Below are 24,944 nucleotides of genomic sequence, written 5' to 3' on the forward strand. Positions count from 1 at the left end.
CGTTATCAGTATTTTTACGGCCATTGAAGGGATATTATCGATGTCAAAATCAAGTCGAATTCGATTTACCATATGTAAGTGACATTTAAACTAACTTTTCATATGCATTCTTAAAAAAAATAATAAAATACTAATTAATTGTAACTTACATCGATCACTGTTGTCACTGTTCCTCAGGAATTGAGCGGTAATCCACCACAGTGAAGAGCACATACACAGTTATGACCGATCAGCATCTGGGCACAGTCATTGCAACAACGGTGGCGAGAAATTCCATTTTGACCACAACCCTTTTCACCAAACAAACAGGACAATTCTCAGTTGAAATTTGTCCTCCGTTCTTGCTAGATTGCTATGATACATACTGATGGACAGTAACGTTATGTAACTGCTCTTCACATGTCTGATAGGACTCTCCTCACTGGCAGTTGTGGAATAAGGACAGTAAAGAGCGTCCTTCTTGTGGTGAGTCCTCCTCGGTCAGCTCCTGATGTTGACGGTGGGGAACACCATTGGAGCTCTCCTCTTCCTCATCAATTACTGTCGTGGCGTCATCTTCTCCTAGTGGTTCTTGATTCTCTGCAGCAGCAGGGTGGCAGCGGCGGCGGCAACAGCTGGTGTCTCGACTAGGTGAGTCCGTCTCTTCTGCCTCTTGTAGTAGACGGACTATGAGATGTAAGAACCTATGTTTCATATGATTTATTACGATGAGAAGTTCATTGCACTCAAGATAGATCTCCTGCACATTGTTACGGTTACGCAGTATATGTTTGTGAATTTCTTGAATTTCGCGGAACTTGGTCATAAGATCTTGGATCTCGTGATATGTACCTTCCATGACTGAAGACAGACTGATAAAATCATTTTAATATATAATGAATATATATATATATAATTATTCTATAACTATAAAAACGTTTATAATATTACATTTATATCATAATTTGTAAAATTTATTTTAATTTCACAGACCATATCTATGTAAAAAGGAAGTAGGGTTTTTTATCTATACATCCATTTTATATTTTAATTGCAATTTAAAAGGAAGTTGGTTTTTTTATCTCACTCACTCACTCTATCTCTACATATATATATATATATATATATATATATATATATATATACACACACACACACAAAGCGATAACAAAAAGTGTCATATGTTATTAATTGATAAAAATTTTAGTTGCATTATTATTAAAAGTTCGTCATTCATATTCCAACATTCAAAAGTAAGGGATGCCTCTTTTTGTAATAGACTATTCATTACACAAAGTTAAAAAGGACTGGTAACACAGAGGTATATGTACCTGTTTGGCCCATTGCTATCCCTTAAGAAACTAACAGTGCTTGGTTTCAAGTAAGGGAAGAAATGGACAAACCTTTTGTGGAGCATCTAACCTTCATTTACACATTGCCTTCTTGTCCGGTTTTTTTTTAAAATAAAAAGTCGACTTTACATTATTATAAACCGCCCTTTTCAGGGCCACTCTAAAACCCCCCTTCCCGAAATCGATGATCGTGATTCATTTATGGATGAACGACTGTAAATCGAAACACGATTTGAGTATGTCCTCGATACGGCCGGGATACAAGAGTGGTACGCCGGGTAAAAAATAATAATAAGGAAAGATCCTTTTTTTTCTTCCTTCAGTCAACGTCGAAATGAATGTCAAAGCGGCAATATCTAAATTACATCACCGTCATGTGAAACCGAAAGAGGTGTATAAGAAAAACGAAGCGTTTCTTTTACGACGCCTGAATGCGGTATTTTATCGTAAATCTACATTACCGAAATTCAAAGTCGGTGATCGGGTACGTATGAGCGAATTCAAAAAAAACTTTCGCGAAAGTATATTTACCGAATCGGACGAATGAATATTTACCGCTCATAAAGTACACGAGTACACGACGATACTCATCCTGTACATATCCGCCGATGAACATTCACGGGCAGGTGTTAAGCGGTAAATTTTATGGTGTGGAATTCACTAAATCTACCGTTAACAATATTATGCATTTAGTGGAGAAAGTTTTACGAAGAAAAGGCGATAAATTGTTTGTAAAGCGGCAGGTTGTTCTCTATAGAACAACATTTGGATAAATAAGAAAGATTTGGTACGGTGAACGCGTCAATCCTAATCACAAGGTTGGAACGTCAACAGTAGTATAACGCTCCAAAATTTCGACGAATACACTGACGGTGGAGGAATCGCGGCAGGAAAGAAGTGACGCGGTTCTGTTTACCGTATACAATCGGATATATTTATAGACCTTCCGATTGCAGTAAAACAAATCTTTTATTCAATTTGTTGTTCTCGTCCGACGGTTTGAGATTCAAGAATATTTAATCGTTATATCAACCGGAATATATATTTTTGGAACGCGTGACGACCGGCGTACCCGAGATCGGTTTATTTGTTTATTTATTAAATGCCACAAATTTTAATACAAATACAAAAAGTATAATAACATACGAAAGATACAAAAATAATACAAAGGAAATATAATACTTATACTATATTACTTATATTATATTAAGTATGTATACTTTAGTGTATGTACTTATACATACACTAAAGTAGATTATACATAACATAATAATGTTGTTAATCGGCACCGACCGGCAGAAGGACAAAACAACCTTTATTCGTGGGGGTTATCAGTTATTATATTTTTCGTAACTTGTTTTATTATTTATTTATCATAGTAGAAACTTCCAACAACTTACAATTATAAGCCTTGTAGCATGAAATTTATATACAGTATTAAATTTACAACTAATTAAAACTCATTATAATAATTAAAAATGTCGGATACATCGATAGATAAATGTCAATACAACTATAAACCATTAAAATATACTATAATTATAATAACTATAAATACACACTATACGTATAAACTATTAAGGAGAAATAATAATGATAGTTACCACGGTTAATAACATTAAAGTTATGATTTAAGTTAAATTAATGATAATCAATAAATAGGATGATTAGTTAGACTGCAGTAGATTAAATAGAAAGTTTAAGCTAAGTCATTAATTAAATAAAAGAAGAAATGTTCGATTATTAATTTTCTTTGATCCACGTTAAGATAAAATTTTTTATCACTTCTCTCTGAATAAGGTGGCAAGGGATCATATTAATAAGCTTGGTGCTGATATATCTTATTTGCTTGCGTATGATAGTTATATTAAAAAATTCAATCTTATATTTCTTCAGGCCACTATTTCTAAAGTTATAGAGACCATTCCAGATCTCTGCCTCGAAACTGTTCATATAACTATAAATATATCTTAATAAATCTTTAGTGTAAAGCTGTTTTGACAGTCTTCGCATTGAAATCTCTAAAAAAAATTTGCACTAGGGTATAATCTAGGTCTATTTAAAATCGTTTTTATTATTCTTTTTTGGACAGTAAATACAAAAGTCCAGCACCATAGGGATATATACAATATCTGTTCGATATGGTTTCTGTATAAGTTGAAACATAATTGAAAAAGGTCTCCTGTGTTCTGCAGAATGTTGATCACCAAGTCAGGCATTATAGATTGGCACACAGTTGTCATGCGCTCTCGTAGATGGTTTTTGTCCCTGACCTTGACTATATAAACTTGGGATTTTATATATCCCCACAAAACACTATTCATCGGGTTTAAATCTGGGGATCGTGGAACCCATTTTACTCATCCCCTACGACCGATCCACTGGGGGAAGTATTTATCTAGCCGATCACGAACTTGTGTACCGTAGTGCAGAGGTGTACTGTCCTGTATGAACAATTCTGATTTTCCAGAACCCAGCAAATCCAAAGCCAAAGCAGACTGAACAGGTAATGTAAAGCAAAAAAATTAACATATCCCTTTCCGTTATAAAACAATGTGTCCTGTACGATGCTTTAAATCGGCAGTAGCATGGTTTTACAAAAGATTTATAACATAAGGAAAAATTAAGTAATAAAACAAAACTAAAAGAATTCTTTTCCATATAATGTCAACAAATCAGCTGCTAATGTGTATGAAATTTTATTTTATTTAATTGAATGTTACATAAAATGGCTGATTTACCAACATACATGCTAAACAGTATGAGATTAAAATCTGTTAATGAAAACTCATTGTTTACGAGAAAATAGAATTTTGTGACAAGAAACATTGTTATAAAAACTATTTTTACCCGCATAAAAATGATTTTCCGAGAAACTTTTTTATGATTTTTGATACACCGGCTATGCTGTATGAGCTACACCGCCGAAGTTGTGCTGTACTATGCTGTACTATTTATTTAAAAATTGATGTATCTGTTGATATAAAATTTAAAAATATCAGTTCAACATATTTATTATTATATGTAAAATTGAATGTTTAAGTTTGTGTAACAGATGACATTGAAATAGTTGCTGGTTGGCAGAAATAGTCTACACAGAGTGACTAAAAAAGAAAGGAGTTGAGGTAAGTTCATACAAATACAAGAACGCTTTTTTGTCAAGTTACAGTTAGCAAAAAATTTTGCTCCTATTTCAGTTCCCCCCCGGTGAAATGAGATCGTACTGAAATTTTTAAGGCGTTAGGGCGTAAATTTAATGGTTTCTTATGCTTTTTTGACCTGAAAAATCAAATAAAATGGGTCCCAGAACTGTACATCCTGTAGTTTTCATAATATCTTATGCAAAACAGAAAAATTCAGTTATGAAAAACATGTTTTTTTAGGTTTAAAGTACAATAACTTTGTTAAATTATTACTAAATGGGTAAATGTTATTATCAAAACTTTTAGAAGATTTAATTCTGAGAAAACTGATGTAACAAAAAGTCTATGAAAGAAAACAACTGTTATTATTAAAATTGTTTTTTTTATGGTAGCAATATCAGGTATTTTTGTTGTATCTTTCATTGCTTTTGTTGTGATGTGTATGATGACATAAAATATATAAAAAATAATGTTTTTAAATCAGTTTAATAAAACAATCAATACAGGTACAATACATAAAAATAATATTAAAAAGTGAGATACCTAAACCTGTGTTGTAGCAGGCAAGCTACCTGTGCACAGGTACAGGAAGTTTATTTTTATTTTTAACATTAACTACTATGAAATGGTGGAAGAACAAATGTCCATCTTGTTAACTTTCTGATTCTCACAGCATTCATTCTTAATTTTTGTACACCCACTTTATGTAAATTTATGACGTCAATATTTCATTTCAAATAAACTATTTCAGTTAATTCTATCTGTCTTTATTGTGTATCAGTTTTACACCGAAAACACATATTGTATTGTATCTGATTTCTTATACATGTCGATCATACATATATTTCTCAGAAGAAAATAATTTACCACTAACTAATTACAGGTACAATTCAATTAAACAAATAGGTACAATCAACAAGGTATATCAATCATATCATCAATTTTTTCAAAAGAAAAAATCTAACGTGTCTTTATTTAATACTTTACTATAATACAATGTAATGATTATCATTATGTATTAAAAGTCTTCATATTTCAAGTAGTTTACAAAATAAATCTTTCATTTTCATAACTTATAAAACTTTAAGGTGAAATTTCTATTAATCTAAATCTACTCTAATAAAGAAAATAGGCCTTTACCTGATTTGAAGGAGCTCTACAAGAGAAAAAGAGATTTCTTATGTCAAGGAAACTAATGTAATCAAATGGGATCTGTGTAGTGATCATGGCACAGAGCAGTGAAGGAATATTCATTATGAAATAATTTTGGAAAGCCACTAGGTGACATCACCAAAACAGTCTTCTGTTGTCTTTACTTTAGGAGTGCAGATGTGAGATCCAAGTTATTTTACCTTCTTATCCTGCATACATTTTTGGGTTTTTAAATGAATTACTTCAAACGTTAGTAAACTGATCATTTGCTTACACACTATAAATACAACAAGAATTTTTTTTTATTTTCATCTGCTTTTATTTGGTACATGTCCATAAAATAAAATTTATTTTCTATTCTTCTTTCTGAGGAAGCATGTAAAAGGTGATTCTACTTCAAAAACAAATAGCAAAGAGGAATAAATAAAATATAACTAACAGTTTATGGTAGAATAACATTTAATACTTGTTAACATATTTCAAATATATGCCAATATATATATTATATATATATAAAATAAAAATTATAAATTTTCTAATGGAATAAAGTACATCAATATATGCGTACATAAAAATCTACACTTTAAAGTACAAAACTGTATATAAATATTTTAATATAACGATAAAGTATTAAATACTCTTTTCTAAGTAAACAAACACATCCCTTCAAATTATTGTTAAAAGTAATAAGCAAATATAAGAATAACAAAACTCATGGGAAATATAAGATGAATAGAACTAAACTAATGCAGCAAGTAATAATAATTATTTTAATATGATAATTTTATAGCTATCAAAAACAAGAATTCATACCATCTAGTAAATAAATATACCAAGATATATGATCAAAAATAATATGCAGCAGGGGATGTTCACCGTCAATAGCTTCTACTACCTTACAGATTCATTTCAGCTTCCCTTTAAAGCTGTATATTACTTCGAGAGTTTTTCTGTCAATAATTTACAAACAGATATAGCTCTAAAAGTTAAAAGGCACTTCATTATTTTTTTTCCATTGTTTTAGGGAAAAAAATTTATTGATGAAAAATAATAATATTTATTTATTTTTATGAAAAATAAAATTTTATGACATTTTAAAAGTGTAAAGTAATTTTTTTTAATGCAAGAAATATAAACTTTTTTAGCAAAAGAAAAAAGTCATTTAATGAAGAAAAGACGGAAGATGTGGATGTGACAAGTAGAAATAACAAATAAAAAAGAAAAAAAAGAGCTTATACATGCTCAGAGTAATTCTGATGTCATGAATGAAACTTAAATTAAAAAAATAAATAAAAGCTATTGAAACCACTGAAATGAACACATGGCACTGCACATGCAATATGATTCATCACATTACGTTGATCATACATAAGAAAAGGAAAAATATAATTTTTTTAATAAAAAAATTGTTACCAATTTTTTTCATTTTTACTGAAAAACAACAAATACTGATAAATGCTAAACTGTCCTAGTGAAATAAAAATGGAAATTTCATGAGAGAGAAAGTGAGTTAAAATAAGATCATTATAATTACCTAATTATTATAATTATTATTTTATCTATCAGAAAATGTGATAATTGAACATACAAATATCTTTAAAGGAGCTGAAACAATACTTTAATTTTCAGGAGACTTTTGTTCAGGAGAAAACATACCAGGAATGTATTCATATATTTTAACCCCTATTTCATTTGCAATACCTATTTTTCCTGAAAACTTTAACAATGATAACTCACATTTTTTATTTTACGATATATTATATATATAAAATTATAATAATAATTATTTATATATAATAAATATTTAATTATTAATAAAATATATATTATAATATATAGAATATCATAAAATTATATATATATATATATAGAATATCATATTTATGATATTCTAGCTTTAAATTTCACATAAACTTTAATGAAACAACATGGTACAAAAATCACTTTTAATAATATAAAAAAAGTGTAAAATTACAATACAATTAAATTGCACAAATTACTATTAAAATATGGACTTTTATGTTAAAAGAAATTTTAAAAACCGACACATTGTCAAAATAATATTTAATATTTCTAAAAATACAAACACGTAAATAAAATATGGAATAGTAATAAAAAATGAATTAATTTAAAAAAATAAATTTTTGACGTTAATGACAGTGTAAAATAATTAATTTAAAGAATTCATGTTGTAACAGGATTATTAGGTAACTAAATAATCCGTATAAGTTTTATTTACTTTGAACATATTTATCTCAACTTTCTTGACAGAGTGGTAGTATCAGTGCCTTTCATTCTTTTGGTTCTGGATTTAAATCCTTGTCAGGATTACAATTTTTAGCACGATATAAAAATCAACCAAAAAATTTAATATTAAAAAATAAAAGAAATGTAAATGTAACTGGAGATTACCTGTATTTACTTTATAAATAAATAAACACATTGCAATTAATAGTTTGATCCAATTAATTAAATAACACGAATAGTTTATTGAAGTATCATATGTATATGTCACTCCAAGAAGAAATACTTTTTTAATGAAAATTATTCCAGCCATTTAAAATGCAGCAGTGAATGAATAATATGAAACAAACACCTCAATGAGGTAGAGTTTTGTACTTTAAATTTTTATACGTTTAAACTTAAAATATTTTTGGAAAAATCCATCACTGGTAATGTTTCATACAAGTTCTACTTTATGATTGAAACTATTGGCAAGAAAATTAAATATATAATATATATATATGTATGTAGTAAAATAAAACTAATTCAGAAAAACATTATATGTTAATCAGTTAAGTAATGCAACGAACAGCATTTTGCTCATTTTAATAACTAATATATATATCTTTGGATATAATTTTTAAAAAGATCTTCATCAATTTCAATAATGAATCCAGAACACAGTTGTGCTTACTTTGGTATATACAGAAATGTCAGTTTTAAAAACTGACTTGAAATATTTTATTGAAACACAAGTTTCAATAAATACATATTATAAAAAACAAAGATAACATTTCTATAAAACCTGTCTGCCAAAGCCCTGAACTGATAATTAAAAAATGAAAGCTATAGCTATTTTAAGTTTATTACAATTTTTAATTTATAACTTATAAATATATAATTGTAAATTTTTTTTCTTAATTTATTATGTTAATAAACTTACATTATTCTGCTTAACATAATTATAGCAATTTTTTTTAAATTTATCACATAATAACTAATTTTATTAGTCTGAAATGAAGATAATACAATAATATAAAATTAAATTAAATATCAAATATAACTACTGTATAATTAATTGAAATGAATACATACAATCAATACCCTAATCAAATAATGATAAAATTCAATGACATTTAGCACATTAAGTAAACTAACACATTGTTAAAACCAATAAAAGGTTATTATTATGTTGTTAAATAAAATAACAGATCACTGTTGGTAATATAGCAATTTTGATTTATGGAGAGCAAAAATCACAAAGCAAAAAAATAACAAAAACGTTTATTAAACTTTAACACATCTAATAATTGAAGGAATAATTTAAAAAAAATTACTTGATATACATCTACAATTATAGTAATAATAAAGTAAAGTAAGATATACAAAATAGGTTGAACAGTCCATCATCTTAAATAAATTAAAAATTAAAATTTTTGTACTAAAAGATAAATAACTGAACTTTTATCTTTGCAAATTTCCAAATTCAAAATCTAATAATTTTTTCTGCAATTACAGAAAATGTTAATGCTAAATGAGAGATTACTGCACAAAGAACTTTATGAAATATATTAAAAAGACTCATAAAACATAGTCGTACATAAAAGCACAAACATAATTTAAAATTACAGTTAAATTGTATTTAAATTAAATAGGCTACATATTAAAATAATTCTTAACTACCTGAATAAACACAGTGTAAATAATAGTGTTTAGATGAAAAGTGCCATTTAAATTAAGGTCTATCAATAAACTTGAATAAAACAATAATATGTCAAAATTTTCAATTAAGTTAATGCAGTAGACAAAGAAAAAACAAAACTGCACTTGCAATCAAAATTTAAATAAATGAAGATCTTAATTATCTTTTATAGCTATAACGTTAATTAAATAAAAATTAATTACATTACACAGTTTTACACCATACTTTAATTTATACTTAAAAAGTTTCTTCTAAATTATTTTTGGCATCTTAAACAAACAAATAAATAAGTAGTATCATAATCCTGAATGTAGAAAGTAATATCTAATCACTATATTCAATTTATCATGCGACTCCTTGGAAAGAGCTTAGAGTATATTACTTAATATGCAAAGATTAATTTTAGTCTGATTAGGCAACATTATGTACAATTTACACTAAACAAAATGATATCATGCCAAATAAATAATGGTCCATAACTTAAATCTGGTAGACCAAATCTCAGCCTTCCTGTTGATACTGTAAGGAATTTTTAAGATGATGGTACAGAATACTGAAGAGATTTGAACTGTAACATAACATGTTACATATATATTATATATGCTTCCATTCTTCACATAATTTTTTAATTCTGATATTCAAAACAAATAAAATGGGTAAACAAATCATTAAAATAAAAATGAATAAATTAAAAAAAATTATGAAGAAAGTGAAAATATAACTCTTTTATCAGTAGATACTCATCCAAAATAAGCACCGCAATTTGAACATCTTCGATCTTTTAACAAAAGGCAAAACAGGATTCCGATCGGAAAGAAAAAAATTGCGCACAATATAGCTAAACAAGGATAATCATCTTCAACAACACCAACCTAAAAAATAAAAATAAATAAATTTACATTAAAATGAGAATGTAATTCAATAGGTTAAAAATGTTAATCATGATAATATGAATATTTTAATTTAATATTATCGCGTAAACTCACACATAAAATTATCACATATTTGTAATGAGCATTACAAAATGAGGTATAAAGTTTGATAATATAATAAAATTAAAATAATTCACTTTCTAAATACTGTATACCATGAGTAAGTAACATGGAAAGTAATTTGTCGTAGAACATGGTTGAAACTATAGTTTAAATGGACAGGAGTTCATTTTTAATAATTGTATAAAAATATTAATTTGTATACAAATACAATTCAAGATAAATTCTTACAAGATATTTAGAGTCAATTGAAGGAAACAATACAGTCAAACAGTTTGATATAAATGCGGACTACTCATCGTGATCTAGTGTTGAATCATCAGAATAATACTAATAAATACACAGTTTAGGATAGAAAAATTATTTGTTGGAAAAAATATACAAAGATTTTAATAGAAACAAATGTAACATGTTTATAAAAGTAATATTATCAAGTAAAAATATGAACACTGTGAAATGTATAAATTGTAAAATAAATTTGTGTTTTTTTTCCTAAGTTAATGAGAATTCTGAAAGGTATAATACTAGATAAGCCTACACACAGTATTTTATTTTAATTAGTATTTATTTATTTTCATTTTCCTTAATATACATAATATTAGAAATTTTTAAATTAAAATTTATTCCCTGAAATCATAACTACTAAAGGCACACTGAAAATAAAATATAATTAATAAATAAAAACTACTAGTTTAATTAGCAGAGGATGGCTAGGGAAACAGGAAATCTGCAAACGAATTTCAATGAGGAAAATTAAAAAATGCATTACATAATTAAAAGTATTTTACATGTTACACTGTTACTGAATTAATTATTATTTTAAAAAAATCACATCGTTAATATGTAAGCTAATTCCCATTACACATTCCACCAGTTTGTTTTCGAGATTCTTCATTGAACAACATACCATGTCAATAGTGGTGTTAGTTATTTCAATTTTTGTTCTGCTTTAAATTTTCTGTAATGGTTGTAGAACAAGCAATGAAAGCTTCTGATAATAGTTTGTTGAACTGTCTTGTTATTCTTTATGTAAAAAAAGTTCATACACCACTAGATGATTTCCTCTTCATTACCAAAATGGTTTCTTCAACTCATCATGAATCACATAAAGAGACGGGGTACATTCATGGCATTTTAACCGATAATGACATCAAATTCTTTTTGTGAGGCTGTCAAACTTTCAACTTTCTTATAAATATATTTAAATGTTAAGGTATTCTAAACAAGCATACAACTGCCTCATAGACCTGTCATTCCCATGAGCTGCCAACACAATTTGTAAAATTTCCTATTTCCCTGCATCGATCTGTTAAAAGCAGGTAACATTTTCATACTGTAACAGAATATCTTCAGCCAATTATAACTGAAATCTTATACACTGCATATTTAACTACTAACATTTTTTAAGTTTGTCACAGTTTTCAATGGTTTTTACAAAAAAATTAAAGTTATTTTTAAAAGGTTATTTTAAGTTACTTTTTAAATTAAAATATTTAATTTTAAATCTGTACTAGGTCATAATAAGTTCTGATTATTTTATTATAAAGTCTTAATTTATAGAATTCTAATTAATCGTAACTAGCTGAAGATGTTCTGGAAAAATGTGAAAGGCTGCTACCAAAACTATAGGTGAGTGGTTGTTTTACTAATTTGGTGGTACTATGAATAAATTATTAATTAATTTATTAAATCAAACACTTCTCTTTAAAACATAAATAATTTTCTGTTGGTAAATCTTAATGTACATAAATCTCATTCCAATAAAATATGTGAATTTTGTCATATATGAACTTATTACTTAACATATTTCTGTGTTTGTTTCTATAACAATTCCAGCTGTTTCACATTCTGAAATTTATTCATTTATTTCCTTAACTTTAAGTTTGATTTATTAGTTTATTTCATAATTATGTTAAATAATTATCTATAAATAACTTAATTTTTTTACTGTATATATCACTTTATTACAACAATATGTATATATCTTGCTATTATCAGTGTTCAACCTTTACCAATAATTACAGATTAAAACAATTGGTTAAAAATATAAGCTTTATTTGAATCTAGTGAAAAATATACTTTATGTAGCATAAATTTATTTATTCCACATTTTATATTCAACAACATTCAGAAATCTTTATTATTAATTACAACCTGAAAATACATTTTAATATCAAACATTTTTCACATAACCCCATCAGTATGTCTCAAGTGTGATCTGATATGATATTTGTGACTTTATAAATGTAATGTCTGTGTAGGTTAGTCTACAATGTTTTATGTACATTTCATTTAATAACGATATAGTCGACTGTCTACTCATATTTATTGTTCCTACAGCCCCGTATTATTCATTCTTGTATTTCAAATAAATAAATTCATCTTTGAAAATCTTTATTTGCTATTCATATTGAAAATGTTTATGATATTCTTTTATAAATACATAAACGTGTAATTTAAATAAAATGGATAATTTTTTCTCCATTCCCAATGTTTGTTATCTAATTTTAATCTATTATTTGGCACTTTACTTATTAGACAATCACTAATTTGGTTTAAATAATCATTAGTTAAGTGTCACTCTTAAACATTTTTCTTTTTTGACAAACTCTTGTGCTTTATAACAGTATTATACACAACGAATTCTTCTAAAAAATAATGTATTTTCTTGTTTATTCAGCACATTGGAAAAACTTCTTTTAAGATTATGTTAATTTTTACACTATTTTAATTTTTGATAAATGTATTTTTATATTTTACACAATTCTATTATTCATATCATTTACATTATTAAAACATACTTTATTTATCTCAATAATTTTAAAATCATAATTATTTTCAGAGTAAATTTCCTCGTTTACCATAAACAATTGCACACTACTATTTTGCCACCCAATGGTAGGCTACCTTAACTTATATTTAAATTCAATCTCAAAACTGAATTCTTCAAATATGGTTAAACATTTTTTTTATTATTCATTCATTGTGCTCTGCCAATGGGATAGGTCTTGGCATGGCTGCTCTCTACTTGTTTCTATACTGTGCGAGTGTTTTTGTTCCGTACATTTTCCTCTTTCCACAACCCCATCAAAACTGAAATCTTTTTCTTCCTCTTCCTCTCTTTCCAATTACCAGTCCTTCAAATGCATCTATTTGTAAGCACTTCTTCTCATACAATGTCCTAGCCAATTCCTTTTCCTGCTTAAAATGGTTAACATATTACTGTCCTTTCCTACTCTTCTCAACACCTTCTCATTTGTTACTCTATCCTGCCAACAGACGTTTACCATTTTATGCTCCACCAACATCTCAAACGCCTCAATTCATTGTTTGTCTTCCTTTCTTAAAGTTCATGTTTCTGCACCATAATGAATAATACTCCAAAATAAAATCTTGATAATTTCTTCCTCAAATCTAAATTTAATTTTTCACACAGCAAACTCCTTTTCCTTCTAAATGCTTCCTCACCCAGTGACATTTTGATTTCTCCTTTTGATTTCTGTGGTACTGTTAAGATCTTTCGTTATGAAGCTACCCAAATACTTCAACTTCACCACCTGTTCTAGTATCTCAGTCCCAATTTTTACATTAATATTCATCTTTACCACCTAATACCACAGTTTGTTTTCTCTTTATTCATTTTCATTCCTAGATTTTCACAAGCCTTGTTTAGATCGTTAAGCATTTCATTTAACTTTGCTGCACTTTCTGCCAGCATCACCATGTCATCATCAAATCATATACATTCTATTCTTTTATCACCTATTGACACCCCTCTATTACCCTTCAAACCATTGTTGATAATTTCTTCTAGATAAATATTGAATAGTGTAGGTGACATGCAGCATCCTTGTCACACTCCCCTTCCTATTTCTATCTTTTGCAATGCCTCGCTTCCTATTCTTACTTTTATTTTCCGATTCATTTAAAACTCCTTCTTTAAGTCTCCTATCTTTCCAGTCAATTCCTTCCTTTTTAAAAATTATCATTAATTTACTCCATCTTACTCTATGAAAAGCTTTATCAAGGTCTACAAACGCAACATACACTCTTCTTCTCTTTTCTATATATCTTTTACCAATAATTCGAAGCAGTCCTATGGCAGCCCTAGTTCCAACTCCCCTTCTAAAGCCATATTATTGTTCTTCTGCAATATTTTCATCCAATTTATTGTACAACCTCCTGTTCAGAATTCTTAGTAAGACTTTCGCTGCATGCGAAATTAAGACTTTCTTAAAAATTATAACTCTTCAACTTTCTAGCATTTTTTTAAAAGATGTTATTTTATATGTATATGTATTATTACATGCAATACAACAAACGTTTATGCAGAAATTAAACACCTGCATGAAATTATAACAAAACATTTTTTCAAATTAAAATGCTTTATATTAGTAGCTGTAACTGAATAAATACTGGATGGAAGATCTTAATATTACTGTCAAATTTCTACCACAATAATAATAATAATAAAAAAAACAAGATAATTGTAAAATATAGTGTAAAAGAAATGATACAAAAGTGAACAGATTTAATACACAAGGATTCTCAACAAGAAATATTTCAAAACAACTCTTTTTTTAATTCAAGAAAATTACATTTTTGGTAAAGAAGAGTACTATAGTTAAAACCTAACAAGAACAAGTGGGCATATACAGGTCAAGCAAAATCATATCTCTTTATGCTTTATGTGGTAAAGATTTTTAATTTTCATTTTCTTAGTGATAAAGTTAATTCCACTTCACTTTTGAAATTCTACTAGCATCACTCACATTAATTTCAATTGAATGATTTTTTTTACTTTTATTCCTTTGAAAGAAGAAAGAAAAATAAATCTGTGATAAAAAATAATAGCTATTACAATATCATAAACAATAGCATTATTATTACACTATAGAAAAAGTTGATAAAAGTTACTGTGGTAGTTACTGAGAACGCTATTTCTTACTATTTACTGACAAAATATAATGTATTTTATTATCAATATTATAGCACTGTTTAAAATTCGTTATTGTATGCATTATGAATGTAAAATGCAATAAAACTGTTCATACAGCACATTTCACCTAGTTTTATTGTTAACACAATCCTTCCATCATTGCAACTTTGAATGCTTACAACTCGATAACGAAGGCAGTAACAGAAAAATGGGTTTCACCACTGTTTTTCTTGTAAAATTTTAAAATCATGTGACATATTTACTTCCTATTTAAAAAAAATAATGTTTGATTCAAGATGGCAGACAAAAATTAAAAACCAGACATAATGAATATTTTTTTTTAACTATTTAGAACTCCATTTCTTTCTGCCTCCAAATACTTCTCAGAGATTCAGTATTAATATCACCCAGGACATTAATTTCAAAAACATATGAAATAAAATTTATTTAAAATTATTTTTTTTAAATCTCATGTAGTTTTCAGTCACTTTAGAAGCAATTTAATAATTATTTTGCTAACTTTAAAAATTACGTTTGATATTTTTGGGCTTGGTATTGCTACAGTGATACTGTTTTTGAATCGCTGAAGATGGCTGATAAAGTTTATTACTGAAAGTGTAACAACATAGAATTTATTAATATATGTTTAACACCTTTTAAAAGAAAAAGAGAAACAATTATAAATCTTTAACATTTATCTTAGAATCTATCTACTTTGGCAATAAAAACTAAAAGTACTGAACAATAACAACAATTAAACTGTTAACGAATCAGAAAAGAAATTCTAATGTCATACTTTGAAATTTATCTGATCTTAATCTTCATTCTGTACTAAAAATAAATACCATAGTAGTTGTTCAGTCTCATGTAATCATATCCTCTTTACTGTAATCAAATATACTAACTACATCATATTTATGTAAATGTATACTGAAATTGTTTACTATTTAACTGGCTTAGTTACCAGCTGATAATTATTTATAATACTTAAAATGTATTACTGAAATATTATTATAATTTTATATCCTACACGTACACCACAAGCGTAACATTATAACAATCAATTTCATAAAAAGACATGTAAAAAACATTCACACAGATTAAAGGATATTAATAATTTAATATTATTAAATATTGCATTATTTATTAACAGATGAACCAGTGACATTAGTTGAATTAGTACACTAAGATGGTTATTCGTTCAACCAGTAGTAATATTAATATTGATGAAAATATGTTTTAAATGATAACGAATAACTGCCATTTGATAAATTATAATTTATTTTAGTTTTATAATATAAAAGGTTCACGAATTTAAACAACTATAGTTGGGGTTCATTTATCTGTCAGACAATATTATACTCCCAAATAGTTATAATTGTTTTGATTACTCATTGATTTCTCCACAATCAACGAATGGTGAATGCGGCTTACTATTGCCAGCTGCTACACTCAACAAAAGCTGCCTACGGAAACAAAAGATGGGGTACGCCCAACGGAGATGTCATCCTTCTCCATGACAACAGACCGCACACTGTGATTTTGACAAGGAATAAATTGGAAAAAAAGCACTGGGAAACCTTCGACCACCCTCTCTATATTCCAGATTTGTCTCCCTGTAACTATTCTTTGTTTTCACCCTTTAAAGAAATGCTTGGAGGAGAACGATTTAAAAACAATGAAGACATTGACAAGTGCATGCGCAATTGGTTGATGACTCATCCTCAAACTTTCTACGAACAAGGAATATTCAAGCTTTCAAATCGTTGGCAAAAGTGTACAGATCAAGCCAGGAAATTATAGAGAAATGATGAAGGTATGAATTGCATTAATTATATCATCATAAGTATCACTCTCTTGTTTTGGAATATTCACTGAATGATCATGCACAGAAACTTAATTACCACTTTGATTACTCATCTGACATCTTTCCTCCCTCTAAATACAGCTTCCTCTTACCATGTATCTCTTACAGCAATGAGTTTTTTTCTTGCATTAGCCAGTTTTTTCACTCCTATAGACAGCTCTTTTCATGATGGAGGTATCAGTGGAACTGGTCAAAAATGTAGTTGGAAGAAAGTAAATGAAGAAGTGGTCTGCAACACTGGAGATATGATTATGCTGAACTCTAAGAGAATTTCCATGCCGACTTCAACCTGCCGTAGAGAAAGATATAATAACATTTGTAAAACTGAGAAACTACACTGATGCCATCTGTACAAGTAGAATGGAAGGAACCTGGATTTTACAAGGTCTGAAAATCTTGTTTAGATGGTGACTGCAGTGATGCCAACTGTTTTCATTTAGAAATATAGCACATGCCGGTTCATGATGGGATATTTCTGTTACTATAGATGCGTAAGATGTCAATACTTCTCGAACGGGGCCCATTAACAGACAGATTAATCTTTATCTTTTTATCCTCTGTGATGGCACACAATTCAGAGATGGAGCAAATCATATTTTAATAGTTCGGAGAAATTCATCAACGTAGTTAATGATCTTGAAGATAAATAATACTGCAGTAGGAGGATTCAACTCAATCAAGGTAGAACATAACAGATTTTGAACATGCCAACTTATCAATATTTTAATTGTAGCCAACTACTTCAATAAAAGGATTCTGCAATATGATAATAATTGGGGCACTAGATGGCTAAGTATCTAGACAGAGAAGCATTTACAGTAATGCCAGATATAGGTAACTGTATCCTCGCAAATATTATTATAACCTTTATTAACATGAGCTCTCAGATCTCCAATAGTATAATACTACCTTTTGTAATAACAGAGATGTGAAAATTCTCTCTCCTAAGTTTAAACATTTCTTTCAAACAAGATGCACATGACTAACACAAGACTGTACCAAGTAAAAATGTCTTCTTAAAAAAAGTTTAATGAATTAGCCACAAAGTAAACCATCATGAGTTGACAAGTTATATTATCATTTACAGCTGGGATTTTTTTATTTAACTAGAGGTTAACAAAAAACATAAAGATTATGAAGTTCTATTATTATGATTAAATACAGAGATATTAACCACAAAATATTCTTTTTATGTTGATATGCGAGGATAAATCAAATATAAACGAGATTTTATTTTTTTTATATTTATTTATCGAAAAATAAAAGGCAAATATAATTTATTTTACTACATAGTTTCCTGCTTTAGAAATACATTTCCCAGTGAGAAGGAAGGTTTTTTATTGCAGCATTGTAGAATGAAGCTAGTTGCATCAGGAGGCAATTGCGCATGAATCCCTCCATGCCCTTCTCATCTTTAAATCGTTGCCTTCCTACAGCTTCTTTAAGCGGTCCAAACAATTGCAGGGCGATCGGTCTGAGCTGTAGGGAGGATGATCAAGTTGAGCCTAGTGCATTTCTTCTAGTTTTGAGACCGTTAGAGCTGCAGTATGGGGCCTGGCATTGTTGTAGAGGAGGATGGCCTCTCGAATTGGTTGGTATCGTCTTGTGATGGTATGTCGCTCTTACCTTGTTCAACAGCTCACAGTGGTAAGCAGCATTAATTACTCATCGCTCATGCAAAAAATCAATGAGCAAAATGCCTGGCTGGTCGAAAAAAAACAGTTGAAAGAACCTTGCCAGCTGACAAGTGTCAAAGTTCCTCCCCTTTCCTCTGCCACACCATATTGGCTTGTTTCAACTGGGGAGTGCAGTGGTGGACCCACTTTTTGTTGCAGGTGACAATCCGACTCAAAAATGCATTACTTTCTTTCGCAAACCTTGCTGTAAGTCTCTGACAAACCTCCAAACATCTTAACTTCTGATCTATAGTCAAAAGGTGAGGGATCCATCTGGCACACACTTTACGAAACTGTAGGTCATTTGTGATAATTGCTTGACAGCTTCCATAACTTATTCCGATCCATTCTGCAATTTTGGATACTCTCACCCATCGATGGTCTTCAAGAATGTCTCGAACCGTGCAAATTCTTTAGACTATAATGCTGGTCTGACGGTAATCGTGTTCCTGATTTTCCTCTGGTTCTCGTCCTTTTTTAAACTCTTTATGCCAGGCATACACATGAATCCTTGACAATGTTTGGTCCCCAAACTCTGCAGTCAATCTCCGGAAAATTTCCATTGCTTGAACTCCTTCATGAGCAAGAAATTTTATAATTATGTGCTGCGCAGTGGAGGGTACACCTGTTGCTCCGATATCGTGAACGTTACTGATGAATTGGTTGGGAATGTGGAATGGCCGGCTCTCCCCACTCCTAATGACCCCACCCAAACATACTAGAACTGCAGGCCCAGTCCTACCAACTGTAGATGCTCAGGAACAAAAATCCCGTTAATATTTGATTTATCCTTGTAAATTATGTTTAATATTTTAATTTTTATAATATTAATTGCAACTAAAATTACCTACTTCAGTTGTTTATCTCTAATGATTTTCATTCCGATTTGACTAAAAAATTAGTTTACAACCTTCCTGAAATCAAGTCTAAATTTACCTCTCATTTGTGTATACAATACTAAACAATTAAAGAGAAAATCCTGGCAAATAACAAATAACTTTAATAAATGAATTTTACAAGAAAATTTTTTATAGTAAAGAATAAATGTTATAAAACTTACTCTGCATGCTGGGCAAGTTCCAATAATTATAATTTCTTGAGGTTGAATTGTCACAGTTGTGGCTCCATAATTTGCAGGTGAAACTGGTTGGCTAGGGAATGGCTGATATGTTGCGGGCTGCTGTTGAACACCAAGAGCTGACTGCAGAGGTGGTGCTGGTGGATACGATTGATAACCAGCAAAATAAGTTGGATGGACTTGCTCTGTAATTAAGAGAAATTTTATTACATTATTATAAAATTAAGTATAAAAATTAAAACACTTTAAATTATACTGCAAAGCAACTTGTACGACATCCTTAAGTTTGTGAAGTGATAATACATATACACAGAGTATTTCTAAAATGGTGGGCTGGCTATACTTTTTTGAATTCTACTTGTAAAACTAAACAAAAAATACCCTTGGGAAAAATGGTAATTTCTCCTTTGTTCTCTTGCTGTCTGCCATTTTGTTATTTTTATATAAAAATTTATATCTCAAGTTCAGATAGAGGAATCACATTAATATCTGGTAAGTGTCTTGATAATAAAAATAAAAATTAGCAAAAAATCAGGAATTAAATATCTTTGCAAATTACAAAATGGTGGCCATGTTTATTTTTCAATCCGTTACATCTCCATAAATATTAGTTTTATCAAAATGTATATTACTGCTAAAATATTATGTCTTTTATTTTGATCAAAATGACAGTTTATTTTTTAAGATTGGTTAACAAATAACCAAGTTATGGCAGAAAATTGATGTAATTTTGTGTCCACTACTTGTTCAATTTGATTAAATATTAATTATTTTTATTTACTGTTAATTCTAGTATTGTAAATTTGGTGAAACGACTGGTACTAGATAGGGTATCTTGGGGAGCTGCATCATCAAACTAGTCAAGTGACGGAAGACAAAAAAAAAAAAAAAAAAATCAAAACTTTCTACGCTAATCCAACAGCTGCAATATATCCATCCTGTGACATCCAAGGTTTTCTACCAGTTCTCTTTGTCCTGCCTAAGTTTGCTTCTGTTGATTAAAGAATTTACTTTTTAACATTCTCCCATTCTTCTTCTACATTTTCTATCTTATCTTTTTTACTCAGACCTCTAGCAATGTCCTCCTCAAAAATCTTCTTTTCCTTCTCTTCCTCAAGCTTCTCTATTGCATAAATTTATCTGACACCTGTCCTTCAGGTTTTTAAACCACAATCTACATTTCATCAACACTAAATTACGGTTGCTATCAATATCTGCTCCTGGATATACTTTAAATTTGATGAGTTGATTTGCTTGAAATCTTTGCTTAATCATGATATAATCTAACACTATGCAGTATCACCCAGCTTTTTCCATGTGTACATTCTTCTATTATAACTTTTAAACTGATTGTTGGCAATTACTAAATTCAGCTTTTTCCATGTGTATATTCTTCTATTATAACTTTTAAACTGGTTGTTGGCAATTACTAAATTATACTTCATGAAAAACTCAAGTCGGCCCCCTCTTTCATTTCTTTTGCCAAGCTCATATTCACCGAAAATATTTCCTTCCTTGCCTTTTCCGATACTTGCATTCTAATCACAAACTATTATTAAATTTTTATCCCCTTTTATGTGTTTATTAATTGTTTCATACATACTAAACCTAATCATCATGGGCACTTGCAGAGATATAGACATTAACAATCTTGTTGGCTTAGGTTTTGATTTTATCCTGATTACAATGATTCTATTAAGCTTTTTGAATACTTCATTCTCTTCCCCATCTTCTTGTTCACTATGAAAACTATTCCTGCCTGCCCTTTATTTGATGCTGAGCTAATTACTCTAAAATCACCTGACCACAAGGCGTTTTCCTCTTCCCACCAAACCTGGCAAATTCCTGCTACATCTACATTTAACCTACCCATTTCCCTTTTTAAATTGTCTAACCTACCAACCGTTTTTAGACTTCTAACATTCTACGCTCAGACTCATACAATGTTATTTTTGTTTAATTTTCTGGTGAACCCATTCCTTAGCATTCTCCACCTGGAGATCTGAACAGAGGACTAGTTTATCTCCAGAATATTTTTTCCATGAAAATACAGGCAGCAACATTTTTTTGAAAAAAAAAAAACAGCTGCAGTTTTCCATTGCTTTCAGCTATGCAGTACTCAGAAAATTAAGTGATGTTGATATGGTTATTTAAGTCTTCCTGACCAATGCACTTAACAGCTACTGAAAGAGCGCTGCCCTCTTTCAGAAATCATTCCTTAGTCTGACTTTAAACAGATACCATTCAAATATGGTTGCAACTTCAGTCCAGGTACTCTGTATCACTAAGCACTCAAGCCCCCTCACCAATGGGAAGTCTCATGATTCATAGAACAGGGCCACATCAGATACTGATAATATATTATTAATATATAATAAATGAGGGTGGTTTGAAAAGACCATACAAAAATAAAAATAATTTAACTATTCAAGATAAACCTTTTTTATTTTTCAATGTAGTCCTTTTTTTAAGACTTTCTTTTAAGCTTACACATTTCATCCAATGCTGCTCTAGTTTGTTCATCCCTTCCAAATAATAGGTTTGTTCCAATTACGTAAAATAGGCAATTTTCCTGCAATCAACTCATGTGAATAAAATCACCTTTCTGCCAACCATTTTTTCATGTTGGAGAACAAACAGTATTCTAAAGAAGCTAAATGTGGAGAACAGGGGGGCATGCAGAATGAGTTTAAACCCAAACTCTGATAATTTTTGCATAGGAGTGAGTATGTGCATTATTGTAATGGAAAAGGACTTATTTTGTGGACAAATTGTGACATTTTTCTTACAGCTTGATTTTCAAACGATCCAATAACAATGCATAGTATTTGCCTATAATTGTTAAACCTTTTTCCTAATAGTCAATAAGGATTACCCCTTGCGAATCCCAAAAGACAGTGGCCATAATCTTTTCAGCCAAAGCAACAACCTTTGCCTTCTGCAGATTCCCTGCTGGAAACCCATCGTTTGGACTGGTCCTTGGTCTAAGTGTGTAATGGTGTATCCATGTTTCATCTACAGTAATGAAACGATGCTTAAAATCCTGTGGATTTTGTTGAAACTGCTTATGGAATAACTAACATGATTTCATTTTTGGCCCAATCAGTTGAGATGCCCACAGCGTTACCAATTTAATGCACCTTCACTCTTCTATTATCCAACAACTATCATGAATTTTATCAATCATTTTTAGAGTAGTAACCTCAACAGTGCATCAAAAACATTCAGTGCTAATATGACAACTTCAAAAATTTTGAAACTACTTATAAACTGTTCTAACTGAAGGTGCAGATTCATCATAATATTTATCAAGTTTTTCTTCAGTCTCCTGAGGCGATTTACCCTTCATAAAGTAATGTTTAATCAACAAAAATGAAATTTTCTTCATCCATTATTTTCAGATCTTTCAACTTTCTTGATTTAAACAAAAACCAAACACACAAATTAACTCTGATCAGGTTGAAACTTTGTGTGCATTCTTCCAAAAAATGCTACTAACTGAAAATCCTCTCAATATGCACAGATGATGCCATTTCTAAGACTTTGCATAGACTTTTCAAACTACCTATTAATACACACACACGCGCGCTCTATAATTGGGAAACAAAGCATTTTCAGACCCATATTTATAAAAACATTTTACTCTATTTTCACTTGTAGTATATAGCACAATATATAGCACTTGTAGTATATAGTCCTGAAGTTCTTTCTCCATGAGAAATCCTCCAATGACAAATAACAATCTTACTATCACTAGAGCTATATTTAATCATTTATCTAACCTCAAACATGTATTTTCACATATACTAAAATTTAAAGAAGAAAATACAACGTAGATAAAGTGATAAAATAATAAAAAGGATGAAAGAACATAAAAGACACTAATGAATGTTGAAGCAATGAAAGTAACGAATGAATGAATGAATATATTACAAACAATGAAATATGATATGACACAATTACAATAAATATTCACAAAATGACTACTTAAAGGGTAAGTATTTCATCTAAATACAGTAACAAATGACATTCAATTTAGGTCTAAAATGAATACTTTCATAATATTCATATTTTAAGCATACAATTTAAAAATGGCACACATTAATCATAACTATAGGCAATCATAACAGATCACACTTACTATAAAAATTATCAGTTTTATCATGAGAGTTAATCTATGCATAATCTAATAAATTTAGGTCTACACTAAAGGAAAGAGTTAATTATATTTATATAAATGTATAATGATAAATATAACGATAATACAAATTAATATTAATCTATATATATATATATATTTTTTTTTTTTTTTCAAACATTATATAACACTGAATAAAATAAATTATTTTAAAAAGAAATATTTAAATCCATCAGATAGAATTCAAACAAAAGGTAAGAACAATCACCATAGATAAATTTTCTTAATCATTATCTTACCATGGTAGATATAAGAGGTTATTACTATGACACAACTCTATGATACATATTAATGATTTTTTAAAATTTTAACTATATTTTAATTTATAATTGTGTGTATCTACTGTATCTTGTATAACTGTGTATCTGTATCTTGTGTAACTGTATCATCTGCTGATGATACAGTATAATTTGAAAGTGCTACAGATAGGTGATTGTTCTTCCACCGGGTTGGTCTAGTGGTGAACGTGGCTTCCCAAATCAGCTGATTTGGAAATCGAGAGTTCCAGTGTTCAAGTCCTAGTAAAGTCAGTTATTTTTACACTGATTTGAATACTAGATTGTAGATACTGGTGTTCTTTGGTGTTTCAATTAACTACACATCTCAGGAATGGTCAAACTGAGGCTGTACAAGACTGCACTTC

At 29.2% G+C, this 24,944-nt stretch overlaps 1 protein-coding gene across 1 annotated transcript in view; it reads right to left on the reverse strand.

Annotated features, from left to right (window-relative positions):
* Positions 1-4,944: 4,944 nt before the first annotated feature.
* LOC142327042 (membrane protein BRI3) overlaps positions 4,945-24,944 on the reverse strand; it is a 28,086-nt gene continuing 8,086 nt past the window's right edge. The window contains exons 2-3 of the mRNA XM_075369810.1: positions 20,086-20,288; positions 4,945-10,423 (exon numbers count right to left, since the gene is read on the reverse strand). Of these exons, the coding sequence (XP_075225925.1) occupies positions 10,292-10,423; positions 20,086-20,288 (335 nt within the window). The 3' untranslated portion in view covers positions 4,945-10,291. The remainder of the gene's footprint in view (positions 10,424-20,085; positions 20,289-24,944) is intronic.

Source organism: Lycorma delicatula, chromosome 6 (assembly GCF_047948215.1).
Source record: "Lycorma delicatula isolate Av1 chromosome 6, ASM4794821v1, whole genome shotgun sequence".
NCBI lineage: Eukaryota > Metazoa > Arthropoda > Insecta > Hemiptera > Fulgoridae > Lycorma > Lycorma delicatula.